The sequence below is a fragment of the Lissotriton vulgaris genome, chromosome 10 (genome assembly GCF_964263255.1).
Source record: "Lissotriton vulgaris chromosome 10, aLisVul1.2, whole genome shotgun sequence".
Classification (NCBI taxonomy): Eukaryota; Metazoa; Chordata; class Amphibia; order Caudata; family Salamandridae; genus Lissotriton; species Lissotriton vulgaris.
The window spans coordinates 631,662,226-631,680,482 of record NC_141698.1 but is presented as its reverse complement, the minus strand read 5'-3'; the positions used below and the strand labels follow the sequence as shown (position 1 = coordinate 631,680,482).

The 18,257-nt window shown below is 43.1% G+C and overlaps 1 protein-coding gene across 2 annotated transcripts in view; it reads left to right on the top strand.

Annotated features, from left to right (window-relative positions):
• KMT2C (lysine methyltransferase 2C) overlaps positions 1 to 18,257 on the top strand; it is a 1,555,522-nt gene that overhangs the window by 235,129 nt on the left and 1,302,136 nt on the right. For both annotated transcript variants that reach the window (XM_086941472.1, XM_086941471.1), the window contains exons 10-11: positions 12,236 to 12,355; positions 14,734 to 14,850. In XM_086941472.1, coding sequence (XP_086797598.1) covers positions 12,236 to 12,355; positions 14,734 to 14,850 — 237 coding nt within the window. The remainder of the gene's footprint in view (positions 1 to 12,235; positions 12,356 to 14,733; positions 14,851 to 18,257) is intronic.

Here is an 18,257-nt window from a genome sequence, read left to right as displayed (position 1 = left end):
CGCTCCTCCCCTAGACAAAGAGTCGAAAATATTCGAGGCCTCAGGGAAAAGGATTGCTGCGCAGGCAGCTAACATCTGGCGTATTTCAAACACGCAGGCCCTACTTGCACGCTACGATAGGGCTCACTATGACACCCTAGAGACACTGTTGCAGCACTTACCTGACCAGTACAAGGAGGCTGGGGAGATGTTAATTCAGGAGAGCAAGCTAATCACTAACGCTTCCATCAAATGTGCGCTAGATGTGGCTGACACTGCCTCCAGGGCAATCAACACTAGTGTGTTGCTGAGAAGACATGCATGGCTTCGAATATCAGGCTTTAAACCAGATATACAGACAACCATACTCAACCAAACAGTTAATCCTGACCACCTGTTTGGCCCCGAGGTGGATGCGACACTGGAAAAAATGAAAAAAGACACAGACACTGCTAAGTCTATGGGGGCCCTCCAATCTCAGCAGTTTCGGGGTGGTTCCTTTCGCCGCTCCAATTCCAGAGGCACCTCAAGGGGTCAAGCATCGCAATCCACACAGTACTATAAGGGCAATACCCAGACCTCATACACCAACAAGGGTAGAGGTGGCTAAAGAGGCAACAACGTCAAGGGCAGGGGACGTGGAAACAATAGCTCCAGGTCCACCACCGCCAACAAGCAGTGACGTCTTGTCACTGCCCCCCGACCACACAACACCGGTCGGGGGGAGACTCCAGCAGTTCCTGCCCGCGTGGAAATCCATCACCACGGACAGGTGGGTGAGATCTCTTATCCAGTACGGTTACTGTCTGGAACTTACTTCCACTCCACCAAACATACCTCCAAGAAGCCGTCCTATGTCCGGCGAGCACTTGCACTTGTTGCAGCAGGAGGTCACAGTCATTCTGCAAAAAGGGGCAATAGAGCTCGTTCCACTGCAAGAAAGGGGAACAGGGGTTTACTCCCTGTATTTTCTAATCCCCAAAAAGGACGGATCCCTCAGGCCCATCCTGGACCTCAGGCCCCTCAACTGGTATATTCTCTCGGAGCACTTCCATATGCTCACGTTACAGCAGGTGCTCCCTCTGCTTCAACAGGGGGACTTCCTGGCTACACTGGACCTAAAGGATGCATACTTTCATATCCCCCTGCATCCTTCCCACAGGAAGTATCTCAGATTCACAATCCAAGACCAGCACTACCAGTTCAGGGTTCTGCCGTTCGGGGTCACCACAGCGCCAAGAGTCTTTACGAAGTGCCTGGCGACTAGATGCGCCGCCAAAACGTCCACGTCTATCCTTATCTGGACGACTGGCTCATTCAGGCAAGAACAGAACAGCAGTGCGCAGACCACGTGTCACGCACTATTCATCTCCTGCACGATCTGGGATTCTCGCTGAACTATCCAAAATCCCATCTCCAGCCCGCCCATGTACGGCAGTATCTGGGCGCGACGATAAACACACTGGCAGCCACTGCGCAGCCAAACTCAGTGAGAATCGCCAGCATCCAAACGCTGATCCAACGATTCAGGCCTCAGCATTCGCTTCCAGCGAAGGTGTTCATGCAGTTGATAGGCATGATGGCCTCCTGCATCTCCATCGTCCTGCACGCGAGACTACATATGCGTCCGCTTCAGGAGTGCTTGGCACGTCAGTGGACTCAGGCTCATGGGCAACTGACAGACCTAGTGTTGGTGAGCGGTCGGGCGTACAACTCTCTGCATTGGTGGAATCCACAAAACCTTTGCAAGGGCCGACCGTTCCAGGAGCCTGTGCCACAGATTATCCTGACAACGGACGCTTCTCTCCAGGGATGGGGAGCGCATGTACTCCATTACACGGTGCAGGGACTATGGACACTACAGCAGAGGAAGATGCACATCAACGTTCTGGAACTGATGGCAGTCTTCATGGCCTTAAAGGCATTCAAAGTACATCTGTGCAACAAGTTCGTGTTGATCCGGACGGACAACATGACGGCCATGTACTACATTCAGAAGCAGGGAGGAACACACTCTCCGCAGCTGTCTCATCTGGCTCAGAGCATGTGGAAGTGGGCCATTCAGAAGAACATCTTCCTCATGGCGGAGCATCTCCCGGGCAAAGACAACCAGATGGCGGACCTGCTCAGCAGGCACAGCCACCAAATGCACGAGTGGGAGATACATCCATCAGTACTCCAACCGTACTTCCAAAGGTGGGGTCATCCAGAGATAGACCTGTTCGCCACAAAGGAGAACGCAAAATGCCAAAGCTTCGCCGCCAGGTTCCCACACCCGCAATCGCAGGGCAATGCGATGTGGATGAACTGGTCAGGCAGATTTGCGTACGCTTTTCCCCCAGCACCTCTGATACCGCTGGTGGCACGCAAACTCAGGCAGCACTCGATGACTCTCATCCTGGTTGCTCCAACGTGGGCTCGCCAACCATGGTACACCACGTTTCTGGAACTCTCCGTGGTACCGCATCAAAGGCTTCATCTCACCCCCAGCCTTCTGACGCAGAGCCATGGCGACATTCAGCACCCAGATCCGCAACAGCTCAACCTGGCGATCTGGCTCCTGAAGTCCTAGAGTTTGGCTACCTCAATCTTCCCCCTATTGTATGGACATCATTCGGGAGGCAAGGAAGCCCACTACTCGAGCTTGTTACGCGGCCAAGTGGAAGCGTTTTGTCATGTACTGTGTAAACCACGATATTGACCCACTGGACGCTTCCATTCAGAACATTATTTGCTACCTGTTCCACCTGTACCAATGCAATTTGGCGTACTCTTCCATCCGCATTCATTTGTCTGCGATGGCAGCATACCTTCAGAATAGGCAACACCTATCCCTTTTTAAGGTCCCTGCTATCAAGGCTTTTCTGGAAGGACTCAAAAGGGTCATTCCACCGCGGACACCACCAGCTCCAGAATGGAACCTCAATGTGGTTCTTACAAGGCTGATGGGTCCTCCCTTTGAGCCACTGCACTCTTGTGAGCTTCAGTTTCTGACTTGGAAGGTTGCTTTCTTAGTAGCAATTACATCGCTACGGAGGGTTAGCGAGTTGCAGGCGCTCACCATCCAGGAACCTTTCTTCCAAGTACACGCTAACAGGGTGGTGCTCCGCACTAACCCTAAATTCTTACCCAAAGTTGTATCTCAATTCCACATGAACCAAACAATTGAGTTACCAGTGTTTTTTCAAAACCCAGAGTCACTGGCGGAGCGGATGCTCCACACCCTGGATGTTAAAAGAGCCTTGATGTACTACGTTGACAGGACTAAAGATTTTCGCAAGACCAAGCAACTCTTTGTTGCTTTTGCCTCACACCACAAGAGAAATGCTATCTCCAAAGCTGGGATCGCTAGGTGGATAGTGAAATGCATTCAGATCTGTTACGCTAAAGCTAAACGCACTCTCACAATTCCACCGAGAGCCCACTCCACCAGAAAGATGGGGGCCTCTATGGCTTTCCTAGGTAACATTCCCTTAGAAGATATTTGTAGGGCAGCCACATGGTCTACCACACATACTTTCACTAAACATTACTGTGTAGATGTGCACTCTAAACAGCAGGCAGCTGTTGGCCAGGCTGTTCTCAAAACGCTTTTTCAAACTGCTGCAGCTGGCACGGGCGGCCGCCGCTAATGGAGGGACTGCTATATATTCTATGCACAGATATGAATTCAGCAGCCCACATGCCTCGAACTGCAAATGCTACTTACCAGTATGCATCTGTTCTTGGCATGTAGGGCTGCTGACATTCATATCGCCCGCCCTCCTCCCCGGCGCCTGTAGCAGCTGCAGTATTTCTTTACACATATTTTCATACTCTTAGCATAGGGCATCACTCACATATTTCACTCCATCTCTGCCAATGGCTAAAAACAATCTGGGGATGGAGGCGATGCCCATGCGCACTGTAGTCCAGGGGAGGAGCCACCTATCTCGTGATACTTCGAAGACTCTTCCAGGACAACAATGTGCAATCATCCGGACCCAACACTAGGCGGCGATCTATGCACAGATATGAATGTCAGCAGCCCTACATGCCAAGAACAGATGCATACTGGTAAGTAGCATTTGCATTACCTCCAGTAAGTTCCACACAGCAGGATTGTTGAGACCTGGTAGGAGGCCATGCCCCTTTTCTCCACCAATAGCAGGAAAGCCAACGGATATGCTAGACTGCATATGTAAATTTTCAGATTTACTAAATGAAGAACTGAAAGACCTATTAATGGTCACATGATTATGTAAACCAATAAACCGATAAAATTAAAGAAATCACCTTAAATCTGATTGCCAATCTGAAATTATAGTTAGTATTCCCAAAGATAGGAATTCCTTGGATATTCGCTCCCTAATAACTTTTCACCCATGTGACGAATCCCCACATACCTATCGAGACCTATAGCTTTTTCTACATTTTGCGATAATTTAAAGGTTTGTGGTTAATTTGTTAAGGGGGTGCAAAGATAAAAGGGGGTCCTAAAATGAATTTTTCAACCAATGCTTTTTCCATAGAATATTTATTTGACTTAGCGCATAAATAGCTGAATGGATTTACATGAAATGTGGCAGGAGTATACATTATGGTGCAGAGATGATGCTTTTTGGGTACTACAGTTAAGTAGGCCAAGTATTTTTTTCAGTTATAAGGCGTTTGGGTTTAGTGATATGAAACAACTGTGGTACATGGCTGTAAACGTTTCTAAGAATATATTAAAAAATATAAATACATTTCCCTATCCATTACCAGTTTAATAAAGTGGTAATAGGTAGGGACCTACTACTTATCTATATCTAAGGCCCTAATACTGAACACAGCCAAAGTGTTAAAAAATGGATGCCTTTTCATACTATAAAAACAGCCATTACCCAATTATATATTGGTTTGTAATCTCCATGTACCATGGTGCACTGCAAAGTTATCATGGTATACTATGGCCCAAAATATAAATAAGGCTACCTGTATTATTGAATTGTGGTACTCTTGCATCTCGTATGGTGTCATATGGGTAACGCAATACTAAGGTCAGATTTACAAAGCAATGCAAGGCCATCCTGCGTTAATCGGAAAATCTGGAGAAACACAAGGCTGCGCTATTCGCTGTTGTCTTGCTCTGCACATCATAATCTACACTGCTGCTAAATTTCACATAAAGCCGTATGCCAGGCTACTATACGCATTCCTCTCTACGCCATTCCTCTACGTCTCTCCCCTGTATGAGACTCCACTCTGCGCCATTCAACTCTAGGCTATTACACAGTATGCACCTCCACTCTACGCCACTCCAGTCTACGTCACTCCAGTCTACGTCACTCCACTTTACGCTACACCCCTATAAACTAGTCCACGATGTTATTTTATACCATTCTGCTGTAGGCCACTCCACTGTTCTCTATGCCACTATGTGCCACTCCACAACACTCCACTGTACGCTTCTCCACTCTATGCCACTCCGGTGTATGGCATTCTACTCTAGTCCATTATACGCTATTCTGTTAGACACGACTCTGATGTGCGTCACTTCATTGTATGATACCACGCTTTACCCCACACCACTGGTCTGCACCACTCCTTTATAAGCCACTCCACTATACACTATTATACTGGTAAAAACAGCCATTACAACGCATCTTTTAGACCGCATACCATTACATCGCAAGCATTACAACGCATGCGATGTAACGACGCATAGCCATTACTACTCATGTTATTACATCGCATGCGCTTTTACAACACATGTGATGTAATGGCGATCCACCTCGTGCATCGTGTACCACCCCTAAGCCGTCGCCAAGCAAAGCAGAAACCAGGGAGGGGAACCACAAGGAGAGCGAAGTAAGGGGAATTTGGCCCTGGGGTGGGTGTAGTGTTTTAGGGTTTGGGGTAGTTTTGTGGTGTTTGTGTAGTGTAGGGTAGTGGTTTAGGGTTTAGGGAATTTGTCAGGGGGTTGTGCAGGGTAGTGTTCGAGTGTAGGGACTGGACTGGGGGCCGGAGGAGGGTTGTGCTGGAGGTAGTCTTTTTGGGTTTAGGGTAGTACTATGGTTTGTGTGTGTAGTTCAAGGTAGTGGTTTAGGGTAGTGTCGTGGGGGTCATGCAGGGTAGTCTTAATGTATAGGGAGCAGAATGGGCGTTCGGGGAGGGTTGTGCTGGTGGTAGTGTTTTAGGGTTGAGGGTAGTGCCGCTGTGTGTGTGTAGTGTAGGGTAGTGTTTTAGGGTAGTGTTGGGGGTTGTGCAGGGTAGTGTTTAAGTGTAGGGAGCAGATTGGGGTCGGAGAAGGGTCGGACTGGAGGTAGTGTTTTAGTGTTTTGTTTAGTGCAGTGGTGTGTGTGTGTGTGTGTAGTGCAGGTTAGTGTTGTTGGGTTTAGGGTAGTGTCGGGGTCCTGCTGGGTAGTCTTAATGTAGGGAGGGTACTGGGGGTCGGGGAGGGTTGTGCATGGGTACTAAATTAGGAGGCAGGGCAGGGTCACTTACATTGCATACTTTTACCATGAGTATAGCTTTACCACGCATGCCTTTGCGTTGTAATGGTATGGTGGTAAAAGTATGTGTTGTAATGGAATGTCATTGTAATTCCAACGCTTAGTAATACCCGCATTATAATGGCACGCGTGGTATTAGTACATGTTGTAATGAGTCCTATTCTATTATAGTCTGTCACTCCACTGTACACTACTCCAATCTATGCCACTCCCCTACACTGTATGCATCTCCACTCTATGCCCCGTCATTCCACTGTATGCCACACCACTCCATGCTATTCCACTGTTTGCCACTCCACTCTACCCCACTTAATTCTACACTATTCCATTTGACGCCACTCCACTGGACGCCACTTCAGTCTATGCTACTTCACCCTACTCCACATTATGACACTACATGCGACTCCAGTGTACTCTCCTCCCTTATAAATAATTCTACTCTACAAAACTCCTGTACTCTAAGCCATTCTACTAGTCTCTACTCAAATCTGTCCCCATTCCCTCCACTGTCCAAATTTGCAATAGAGTGGCGAGTTATAGTTAGCGTTGTCTGGTTAGCGAGCTGAAAAGAGTATGTAACGAGGTCCACAACTTCTAATAATTTAAAGGTGGTGGATAGATTGTAAATGAAAGCTATAACTATAACTTTGAATTTAAGTGTGTGTAGTGTAAACTTAGTTTGTATAGGGGAAATACGTTTTCAGAACTATAACTAAGCTTTAACCTTTGTTTTTTTTAATATATATATATATATATATATATATATATATATATATATATATATATATATATATATATATATATACATATATATATATATATACATATATATATATATATATATATATATATATATATATATAGAGAGAGAGAGAGAGAGCGAGAGAGAGAGAGCTATAGATAGATAAACAGTAAACATTTGTTTAATGAATACATATATGTGCATTTATGTATGTGTGTGTATTTATTTAACAATTCATTACCGTTTCATTGATAAGTAAACATCACCACACTTATAAGTATAGGAGTGGCCCAACAATTCAAGCACGCATGTCCTGGCACCAATCTGCACTTCTTTTTAGACGGTTGTCAAGTGTGATCAGGCAAGACACCACTATTCAAACGTCAGGACAGCTTCTAGAGTTCAGTGGCAAAATGTGAATGTCACTCAAAAGGACCGAGGGATTAAGATTGATGACTGTCCTTCCCCGTGTGTGTGTGTGTGTGTGTGTGTGTGTGTGTGTGTGTGTGTGTGTGTGTGTGTGTGTAGATGAATATATATATATATATATATATAACACACATTTTAAAATACTGCATAATCCTAGGGTGGGAGGCAGAGGAGGTGGAACTGGTATAATCTTTTGACAAACACTACACCTCACTCAGTTCATCGTCAAGACAATCCCCGGGTGTGAAACAATGGGTTTTTCCATCAAGGACCTTGGAGGTGTACTTCTCACGGGTCTATTATGTTATAGACCGCCAGCCAGTCCATTATCGGCCGTTCCTGAGCTCATAGATTCAATATATGAGATCTCACATTCCCATTCAAAGTTAATGGTGTTGGGAGATTTTTATCTGTGGTTGGACAGATCAACTAAGTCGGCCCACGAAGAGCTGGTACAAGCATGTCGTAATATCGACCTTGAACAACTTGTACTCTCCAAAACCCATTCAAAAGGCCACATTCTTGATTTGCTTTTTTCTGATGCGGGTCGCACTTCAATACTTGGCATCCTGCCTCAGTGCTGGACGGACCACGCTCTTGTTCAGTTTTCCCTCTCGTGTACCAGCGCCTTCATAAAGAAGGCGAGTGGAGCGGGCACTAGAATGGGGAGACAATGGTCCAAACTCCTCAAACAAATCATTCCGCCTTCCCTGTTGCCTGGGGGCTTTGCACTGGGAGCGAATGTTGAGGAGAGTTATGAGACTTTGTCAGCAAATTTCTACTTCTCTGGACACTTTGGCTCCGCTGCGGAAAATCAAAGATAGGACTAATCTTGCCATGGTACTCGGAAGAACTCCGGCAGCTTAAGCTTCAATGCAAACAAGCTGAGCGGACCTGGGGGAAACAGTACCTGGAATCACACAAAGTCCTCTTTAGACAAGTACTTGCATCATATAAGACCCAGATCAAGCAGGCCAAAGCCAGATTTTTAGAAGACTCTTTGCTGAAAGCTGCAAACAAATCTCAGGCCTTATTTAAGATGGTTAAGGACCTGGCTCACCCTGACTGCACAAAAAATGCCATCTCGGCTTCACAAGCTCTCTGCGACTCGCTAGCTCAGGCCTTTGAGGATAAGATAGCTAACATATTAAAAAATCTCTCCCCCTCTACTAGTGGTAGTGTATACGATTCAATGTCACCAGAGAAGGGGAAGGAGAGGACTGAATCAGGGGAGTTAAGCAATTTTCCTTTACCATCTTTTGCGGAGTTTTGCTCTTTGGCAGAAGGGGTGACCTCTGGTTCACCTCTTGATCCTCTACCCCCCAAAATCTGGAAAGTCTGTCGTGAAGAGCTGTTCTCCCCACTATTTTCCATCTGTTGCCAGTCTCTCACATCAGCACGGGTGCCAGAATGCTGGAAATTGGCGGTGGTTTCCCCATTGCTTAAAAAGGAGAACCTAGACCCCACATGTCCAGCCAATTTTAGGCCCATCTCCCTCTTGCCATTTCCCAGTAAAATTTTGGAAAAACTGGTCACAAAACACCTTTCCAACTTTCTGGAGGTAAATCACTGTTTGGATGTGGCTCAGTTTGGGTTTCGACCGGCACACGGGACAGAGTCGGCCTTGGTGACTGTTCTCGATGACCTTCGGACGCGTGCCGACCAGGGTCAAGCAGCCTTTTTAGTGCTACTTGACATGTCGGCCGCGTTCAACACGGTCAACCATGCAATCTTGATCAGGAGATTGAGAGAGGCTGGGGTGTCTGGCTTGGCCCTTAAATGGCTGATCTCATATCTAGATCAAAGGCACCAGGTAGTTGCTCTGCCACCCTTTCAATCGAACATCAAGAGGGTTGGGCAAGGAGTGCCCCAGGGCTCAGCCATTAGCCCTATCCTCTTCAATTTGTACCTGCGTCCCCTGATCAGGTTGATCAGGTCGTTCTGCATCACAGTCACCAACTACGCCGATGACACCCAACTTATCTTCTCGTTTGAAGGTAAGGGAGGGGTGTCACAGGAGGTTTTCCATTGGTGCATGTAAACTACGGCAGAATGGTTGGGTAATAACTCCCTCCAATTTAACAGCTCAAAAACTGAGGTACTACACTGCTCCATGGACCGGATTCCCAGACCTCTACCACAGGGTTTCTGGCCCCCCGACTTCCAAGGCACTAGTCTGCCTGCTGACTCGGTTCGGAACCTGGGGGTTATGTTCAGCTCTGATCTACAGCTGGACATAATGGTAAATAAAACGGTGGCTATATGTATGGCGCTACTCGGCTCTCTGAGAAAGATTTTACCCTTGCTCCCGACACAGGCAAGACCAGAGGTAGTGCGGAGCATAATATTAAGTCGTCTCGACTACTGCAACGCATTACTGCTGGGGGCCCCGACTACTGTATTAGGAAAACTCCAACGCATACAGAATTTCGCTGCCAAACTGGCACTGTCGCGACGGCGCTCGGATTCCTCTACCAAGGCACTTGGAGACCTCCACTGGCTCCCTATCTCTCAACGGGTGAACTTCAAGGCTCTGTGTCTGGTCTTCAGAGCGTTACACAATCAAGGCCCGGCCCCTTTGCAAGAACTTTTCTCATGGTACCTCCCATCAAGAACACTCCGGTCAGCTTCGGCTCACTTAGTGGTAGTACCTAAGTTCATAAGATCCCGGATGGGAGGACGATCCTTCAGGATCACCGCAGCACGGCTGTGGAATTCTTTGCCGCTAGGTTTAAGGGGCCTGGAAGATTTAGCCAGCTTTAAAAAAGCGTTAAAGACTTACTTGTTCCCCAGAGCAATGTAACAGAGTGGTAGCTGGTAAAATCATGTTCTGTGTCATGATAGTCTAAGCGCCAGGATGCCCGTTGGGTGACAGTGATAGCGCTATACAAGAACGCCTATACATACATACATACAATATTTGGCTGGTGGGAGAGCTGAATCTATGCTTGGTGCAGACCTAAATCGAGATTTTTGCTTGTTATATTCTTGTGCATATCCAGCATAATGCATATAAAATTTAGCTTTCATGTAAAAAAAATATTGCAAATATTTGAAAAACAATATGTAACGAAAGCAAGATGTTACTGTTTTCTAAAACCGAAAGTTTGGTTTTATTTGAAGTATTTATTGTTAAATACATTTTATTTTGGAATTGCTACTAAAATATTTTGTGTAACCATTTGAGAACACAAAAGTACACTACAGTCTCTTTGGTGTTTTTGTAAGCTTAACATATTTATGAGCCTGGTTTCGTTTGTTGTTTAACCTTCTTTTCCAAGTATTTTGCAGCATAAATGTTCGTGCTTGAAATGACACTCAACTGAATGCAGTACTTTGGAAGTGAAGTTTTTTTGAGAGAAGGGGACGTTTATTTTTATTTCTAAACACACTCTTTTGTTCTATCAGATCTTTATTTAATGTTTTGCACCTTGTCACTGCTTAAGAGTAGTCAGGTTGTTTGCTCTCTATTCATCAAAATTGTTTGTTGCATACATAGTTGAAATTATTGATCTTTTTCCTCATATAATTATAATGCTTTACCTTTCAGGCCGAATTTTTTTTTCTGTAGGAAAAAATTGCTTCGATAATGAATTTAACAAATTTGGGTTTTCTTATGTCCCGAAAATTACTGATTAATTAAATTATTCTTTTAAAAACAGTGTTGGTTTGTATGAGGGTGCAAAAGATTACAGTTCTCTTTTATTGGTAAAAATATAATATGTACATTGCATCTATACTGATTAGCTGTTGAGAGAGTGGAAACAATTCACATTTGATTTACTTCCAAAGTTTTACTCTCATTAACCTTCGTGTGTCAGAGATGTTTTGAAGTGTAGCGCAAATATGCTTTCACAACAAGTTGCTGGTTTTGACGTTGCACTTTCGTGCTTTGCTTAAAATATCAGCCGCCTAATTCTCTCAATGTTATCCATGCTCTCTGTTCTTTAGTGATTAAACAGTTGTTGAACATTTGGGGCTCACTATTTTGTAGATTTGTTTTTCACAATCTGAATACCATTGTGTCAGCGTGCACTCTGGTTCAAATATCTATTCGTTTTAATTAGCTTTCAAATGAGAGCTTAAAAGAATGAAGCATCTTTCCATTATTGATTAAATGATGTAGATGAAGATGACACTTTCAATCTTTTCGAAGAATTACATTCATATTCTTAAAAATAATTGTAATTTGGAACCTTTTCAAAATTTTTGCAAAATTCAATTGAAATACTTGAAATTAGCTGTTATCATGAAACGTTGTTTGCTCTTACAGCCTGCAACTTAAAAAAAAAAATCTTGAATAATTAGCGTAAAATGAATCATTTGAGATTCCCCATCAGGAGACAGGTTTGAGTAGAAATTGTCCGAGAAGGACATTTTCTACGTGAGTTAGTGCTTTGGGCAAAAACATGAAATTGCTGAATGTGTGAAATATTGAATTTTTTTACATTTTGCAAGGGCCTAAATTGCTGTTTTTTTCTTTTTACTCCTATTCTTGAGGAGGTTATGCCACTGACTATGTCTTCCTGCTGCTTGGCTCTTAAGTTGCTTGCTTTCATTTTATGTTGCTGTGTTTTATACATATATTTTCTCACCCGCCGTATCTTAGGGCACTTGGAGTATCAATAATACTGTGAGCCCACCTTCCTGGTCCCCAGATGGGTTAGAAGGTCGGGACATATTTAAAACCAGACAGCTTCTCAGCAATGCCATTTGGAGCATCAAAGTGGTAAATAAGTGCATTTATTTTCACTTATACAGTGCTTTCATTATTTATTTAACATTTCTGTACAGTTAGAAATGTATTAGAATTGCAAGAGCCTAAACTATTGTTAACTTGTTTTAGGCGGAATGTTAGCTCTTCACATGTACCGAAGATGAAATGTTAACATAATGACCAAAAATTCTCTGATGCCTGACTCCGTGATTTATAAGAAACCAACAAAACAAAATTTCTTTCCATCTGAACCTTTGTTTAGCCTCCAATTATTCTAAACGGATTGCATATATAAAGTGATATAAATAAACTAGGATCCACTACTTGGACAAGGATATTTTTTTTCTCACTTTAGTGACCTTTTTATTATAATGTTGCCACCCGCTGCATGTGACTTTTGACAACTGCTTTTGTGTGCAGCACATACACATGTATGATGGAATCGTATATATTTTGCAGCCACATTTGGTTGTATTAACATCTCTAATTTTATTGCTGGTGTTTGGATCGAGGGGATTTTTTTCTAATGTTTCAGGTGGTTGTGTTCTGTCCGGAGCAGTACTTTCTATAGTACACTACCTGTGGTTTGCTGGCAAGTCCCTGTATCGGTTTTTCATTGATGGCTGTAATCAAACATTCTGTTAGGTCTTAGTGTGTCAGTTGACCAGACGGCTGTGGATGCACAGTGGTAAGTTTTGCTTCCCAGTGGTGTACTATGGCATGCTTTGTTTTTGCTGTTAGTACCACTGGAAGGGTCAGCTATCAGTAAATCAATCTTGACTCCATCCTAACTGGTGAAAGTCTGATCTGCTAAATTTTTTCTCCTTTGCAAAAGAGTACAGAAAGCTCCAGACAGATGTCTGCATAGTAGTATCAGTAAAAACCCTTTAGAAATGTAATTGACTTGTTCTGTAGGTTGTGGTACGGAAAAAAAACGAAAAGCATACTTGTTGAGCAGAGGCTAGGATCTTGTGTATCCTGTCCTATGACTGATCCTCTATAGATCACAAGACTTGCCCAAGGAAAAGAGGGGAGGCAATCAATCATGTTGTGTCAATTCTTAGCTTCTGGAGACTTTTCTAGATAGAAGTATTTTTGTTTCAGGGTTGTTCGCAACTTACACTTGATGAAATATCAGGTGGTTATGTCTAAGAGAAATCCTTTCCAACTCAAAATAAAATACAGTACATATTTTACCATTCAAGCTTATTGTGTCCCTACAGTTTGTAGTCTTTATGAGTGTTGTTCATTCAAATTTCCTATCCTATCCTGAATGATCTTCCCAGTGTTATTAGGAATTGTTCCTGCAAACATCAGTAGCACCAAATTCTTGTGATAATAAGTTGCACCTTCAATTCTATATTAACATCATAACTAATTATGCTGAATATTCAATCAAACTGCTGAAGTGAATGGCATCTAAAATATTCACCTCATTCACCTGTAATTTGCCTGCAGTCCAAACCCGAGTCCTTTCTAGATCATACTTCAGGTTCTCCTGGCTGCAATTAACCCCTTCGAGGCTGATGACGAGCTGGGCTCGTCATGGTGTAGCCTCCTCAAACACTGATGACGAGCCCAGCTCGTCATGAACAATGGGTTTTTTAAAAAGTCAGCATAGAAGGAAAATCAAAGCAGCGCGCATGTGGTTAAGGCGTCAGCCACTCCAATTCTTTAAACACAACACCTGTTCTGATCTCACTTCAATGACTTCCTGCTCAGAGACCCCATTAATATAAACAACTACGGTGGGTTTATACAAGGTAATCTGCTCTCTAAAGATCAGTGTTCCTTTGTGGCACTGAATGTTTTTTTTTTTTGTGCCTTCATTAATGTAAATCCCTCTATCCAAAGTGTATTGCTCTCTTTCTTCTCTCCATAAAAACCCAATCCTGCCTTTCCTCAAGTCATCTCTCAGCTTGTCTTTCTTTGACACTTATTGGTATGTTGGCAGGGATGTCTTCAATTCTACCCCCTGATAGGCATTCTCCCCAAAACCGTTACCTCTCCTCTGTAAGGTGATACTACAGCCCAATTTTCAACAAAAGAACTTGTATCATGCTGTTTATTTCTCTCTTTATGCATCTTAGATTATCGCTCTACACATTGACTATTACTTTCTACCCCTTTTACTTTCTTTGTTGACGGATATGTTAAGCTATTCTTTCTTGTAAGTAATTATACAATCTTTATATTAATTTCTTTTCTTTCTGGTTGGGAATTTAGCCTAAAGTTTAATCTACTATTCTCATCAGATTTTATCCTCACTGTTTAGCTCTCTGACACTCTTTGGGACTTGGCCTGGTTTATAAAATATTTTAAGTAGGTAGTGTTACGTATCAGCCAACAAAACATTTACAAATATTGATGTGTTGTGTTAAATTATGCAGGGTCGTGGTTCTGGGTTCCCAGGGAAGAGAAGACCGCGTGGTTCAGCACTTTCAGGACGAGGTGGAAGAGGGCGATCAAAGTTGAAAAATGGAATGGGCGCTCTTATTTTTCCAGGGGTAAGACCTATTTATTTGCATAAAAGTAATTGTTTTGGGAAGTGGACAAATATTTATTAGTAATGTTGATAATTGTGTTAATCGTTAATTACAAATTGTAGGGAAAAAACGAGAATAGATGTTTACATTCTGGCTGTTCCCCAAACACTTCTAATCCTGGTTATTTCTCTGGACCCTACGTTTCTGGGACCCACGGACCCTGGGACTTTCAGTTGCACAAATTAACATTCTGGGTCGTGGAAATGACCGAAATTAACCTCTAAAGTTCTGTGACCCACTCTCCTGGGGTGGAACCCTTTTTCGATGGTTGGGACAGTTCTGACTTTAGTCTTAATGATCTTTTTCACAAACTTCTACACCAAATGTATTATTCAGATTGAAGTCATTTGTGTAGCCTGCCCATTCCCAAAAATAAAGCCTAATAGAAATTAGGAAAACATCAAATAGGTGACATTTATATCTGCAATTTTGTGCCCTGATGGCTTGTTAACAAAAGTAATATACGGTTATGTCTGTTAGACTCTTCCAGTCGCAGGGATATATTTTGTTTCTTGAATGCTATGCCCAAAGCCTTCAGCTTTCATGTTTTCCCACCATGCAGGAATACATGGTAAAATCTAATGAATGAAAAATGGATATGAAATAGAGCTTTCCATTTTTCAAATATGCCCAAAATGACAAGTGTAGGAATAGTGGTCATTTGTAAAATTCTGAATTTGGGTTTTTGGTTCAAAGGACATTTTGCAAATGTGTTCTTTATTGCACGTTGGCTCACAATTCGGAATGGAGAGACATTAAGTTGACCAATGTTACTCTATTCTGTGTTCCTCCATTTCTCCAGATTAAAAATGGTACGCTACTTGTGTGGCTGGGCCTTTTGCACCAAACAGGAGAGGCCATAAAACAAGGAAACATCAAGTTTTTGCCCTTCAGTTGGTTCCTTTCTGGTGATGTGGGTAGTTGCAGTATTTGGTACTGGACGCAGGTGGCCTTCAGGAAAACCTACCAAACTCGCACATTTCTGATAAACAGATATGCAGAGGAGTGCAAGGTGGTGTGACTTGCATGGTTTCCTCTACGATTGGGCCTTTAAGGGTAAAGAGAGAAAAATCCCTGGAACACAGGATAGCTCTCTATGACACCATGCTGAAATGGCTCTCCTCTTTTGTACACAACAGATCTCAGTGCATCGCAATCAATCAGACTCTGTCCGGTCAGGCTCCAGTGCCGCTGGGCATACCCCAAAGCACTATTCTCTCCCCGACATAGTTTAACCTTAGTATGGAGCCCCTAACTGAAATACTCAAACTCTCCAACTTTTCATACCACATGTATGCTGACAACACCCCACTCTACATGAAAATCATTTTCCTTGAGGTCATCCATTGCCTCAATGATATTTTGACGAAAAAGCACCATTGGCTGACCCGCAAACATCTCAAATCAATGCTTACTGATCGCACCGTCTTGCACCACCTTTTAACGTCAAAGACTGGCTCCTGTCTCTTGCTGCCTTTAATTGCACCCCAAACATCACTGACTGCCAAATCTCTGGGGATAACCTTGGACAAAGACCTCTCTATGCAAAAGCACATCAGTGCTGTCACTAGAGGAACTAATCATCAATTGCATATTCCTATGAAACTAAACCCTTTCCTACCAGCGGCAGACCTCGCAACTGTGATACATGCACTTGTGCTATCGAAATAGACTACGGTAGAACCACCCTGGTGGGCCTTCCTAAAACCTCCCTTTCACCACTAAAGGCTACATTGAAAGCAGCAGCTAGGCTCATCCATGGATCAAAAAAAGTGGTTGTATCACCCTTGACCGTCAGTCATTGGAATGGCTATCCTAAAATGCCAGGATCCATCTCAAAATTGCCCGTTTGACCCACATACCATTGCACCGCAAGACCCCCTCCAATGTGTCCTAAAAACAGACCCTATTGAGTGGAAACAAATCTACCAGAAGCATTAGCTCCCTACTTCTTAAACCACAAAAGTTCAAGAGAAAGAAAACCTACAACCGATCCTTCTCTGGAATTGCCTCATAAATTTGGAACTCTCTTCCTACTGAGATCAGATGCAAGCCATCCCATCTTCAGCAAATAAGTAAAAATGATATTGGCCAAACAAATTCCTCTCACACTGAGGACCCTCCTCCATCTCCCCCTAATTGATTCCTCCCGCCAATCTGTTGGTTGCTTCTTGCCATGCTGGAATATGCCACATGCTATGAGCTCTTATCTTCCGTTTACCATTTGTACATGTGTATATATTTGCATATATTGTATTTTTATTTAGTGTTTTCTTATTTCCTCTTGTCCGGTCATATGTCTTTGTACGCTATCTGTTAAGCGTTCTGTCACCCGAAATGGTCTTGTTCGCGCTATATATAACTCAAAATATTTTTTCTTTTTTTAAATACCCATTTCAAGTTTATTGGCTACGGTTGAGGAGTACAGATCTGATCCAATCTTGTGCTCTTCCTGTGATCCATAAATCTTAATAAGCATTATGGGGTGGAATTTATTAAATCTATACTTGCCCATGAGACAGGTTGCTCATCAATCTACTTGCCTGTAAAAAAAACAAAAAAGAAAAACACTTGCCACTTTACTGCCATGTAGTGCGGCAACAAATTATGGCAGCAATCTTAATTTATGAGAGCAACAACAGCCTCTCTGATTATGCCATAGCTCATTCTATAGTAGGGTTTCAATAGTTGAAATTCCATTACTTTGCCACCTTTCCAAAGATCTGCATACTAGGACTGGAGGTAGCGATAACCAATAGTTCCAGGGTTGAAATACCATTTTGAGTCTGTGCAAACCAACTCACTTGAATGTTTTAGGGGTTTTCATCACCTCTTCTCTAGCCTTTTCCCATACTGAGAAAGGTTGGAAAAGGATTTATGGCAAGGACAGAGGTAAAACGTCTTCCAGCGTGAAAAAAAAAGTGGTTGGAGGTAAAGTGAACTTGTAAACCAGGATTCTCAAACAGGTAGCTCGTGATCTACTGGTAGCTCTTCAGCTATCTGTAAGTAGCTCTCTGGTGTGGAGGCCATTCTGCTCAGCAGCTTTTGATTGGTTGAATTAAAATACTTCTACCAAAATAGAGTTTATAATTTGTAAGGAATGTATTTTAATTTTCAAAACTAATAAGCTGATATTTGGAGAAAAATGGCTGAATTGCTAAAATATATTTAAAGCTGATATTTGACCGATACATCAAGTGGCATTGGAGAGACTTTTTACAGATCGTATTACCTTGGTGCCAGAGGCATTGCAGCTATGGCTGATATGTCTTACCCATGTACAGGCATTCCATATTGACAGCCTTTTTTAAAATTTTTAAGTTTCCCGTAATCTTGTTGAAACTACTTACAACGATTTTCTATTATGA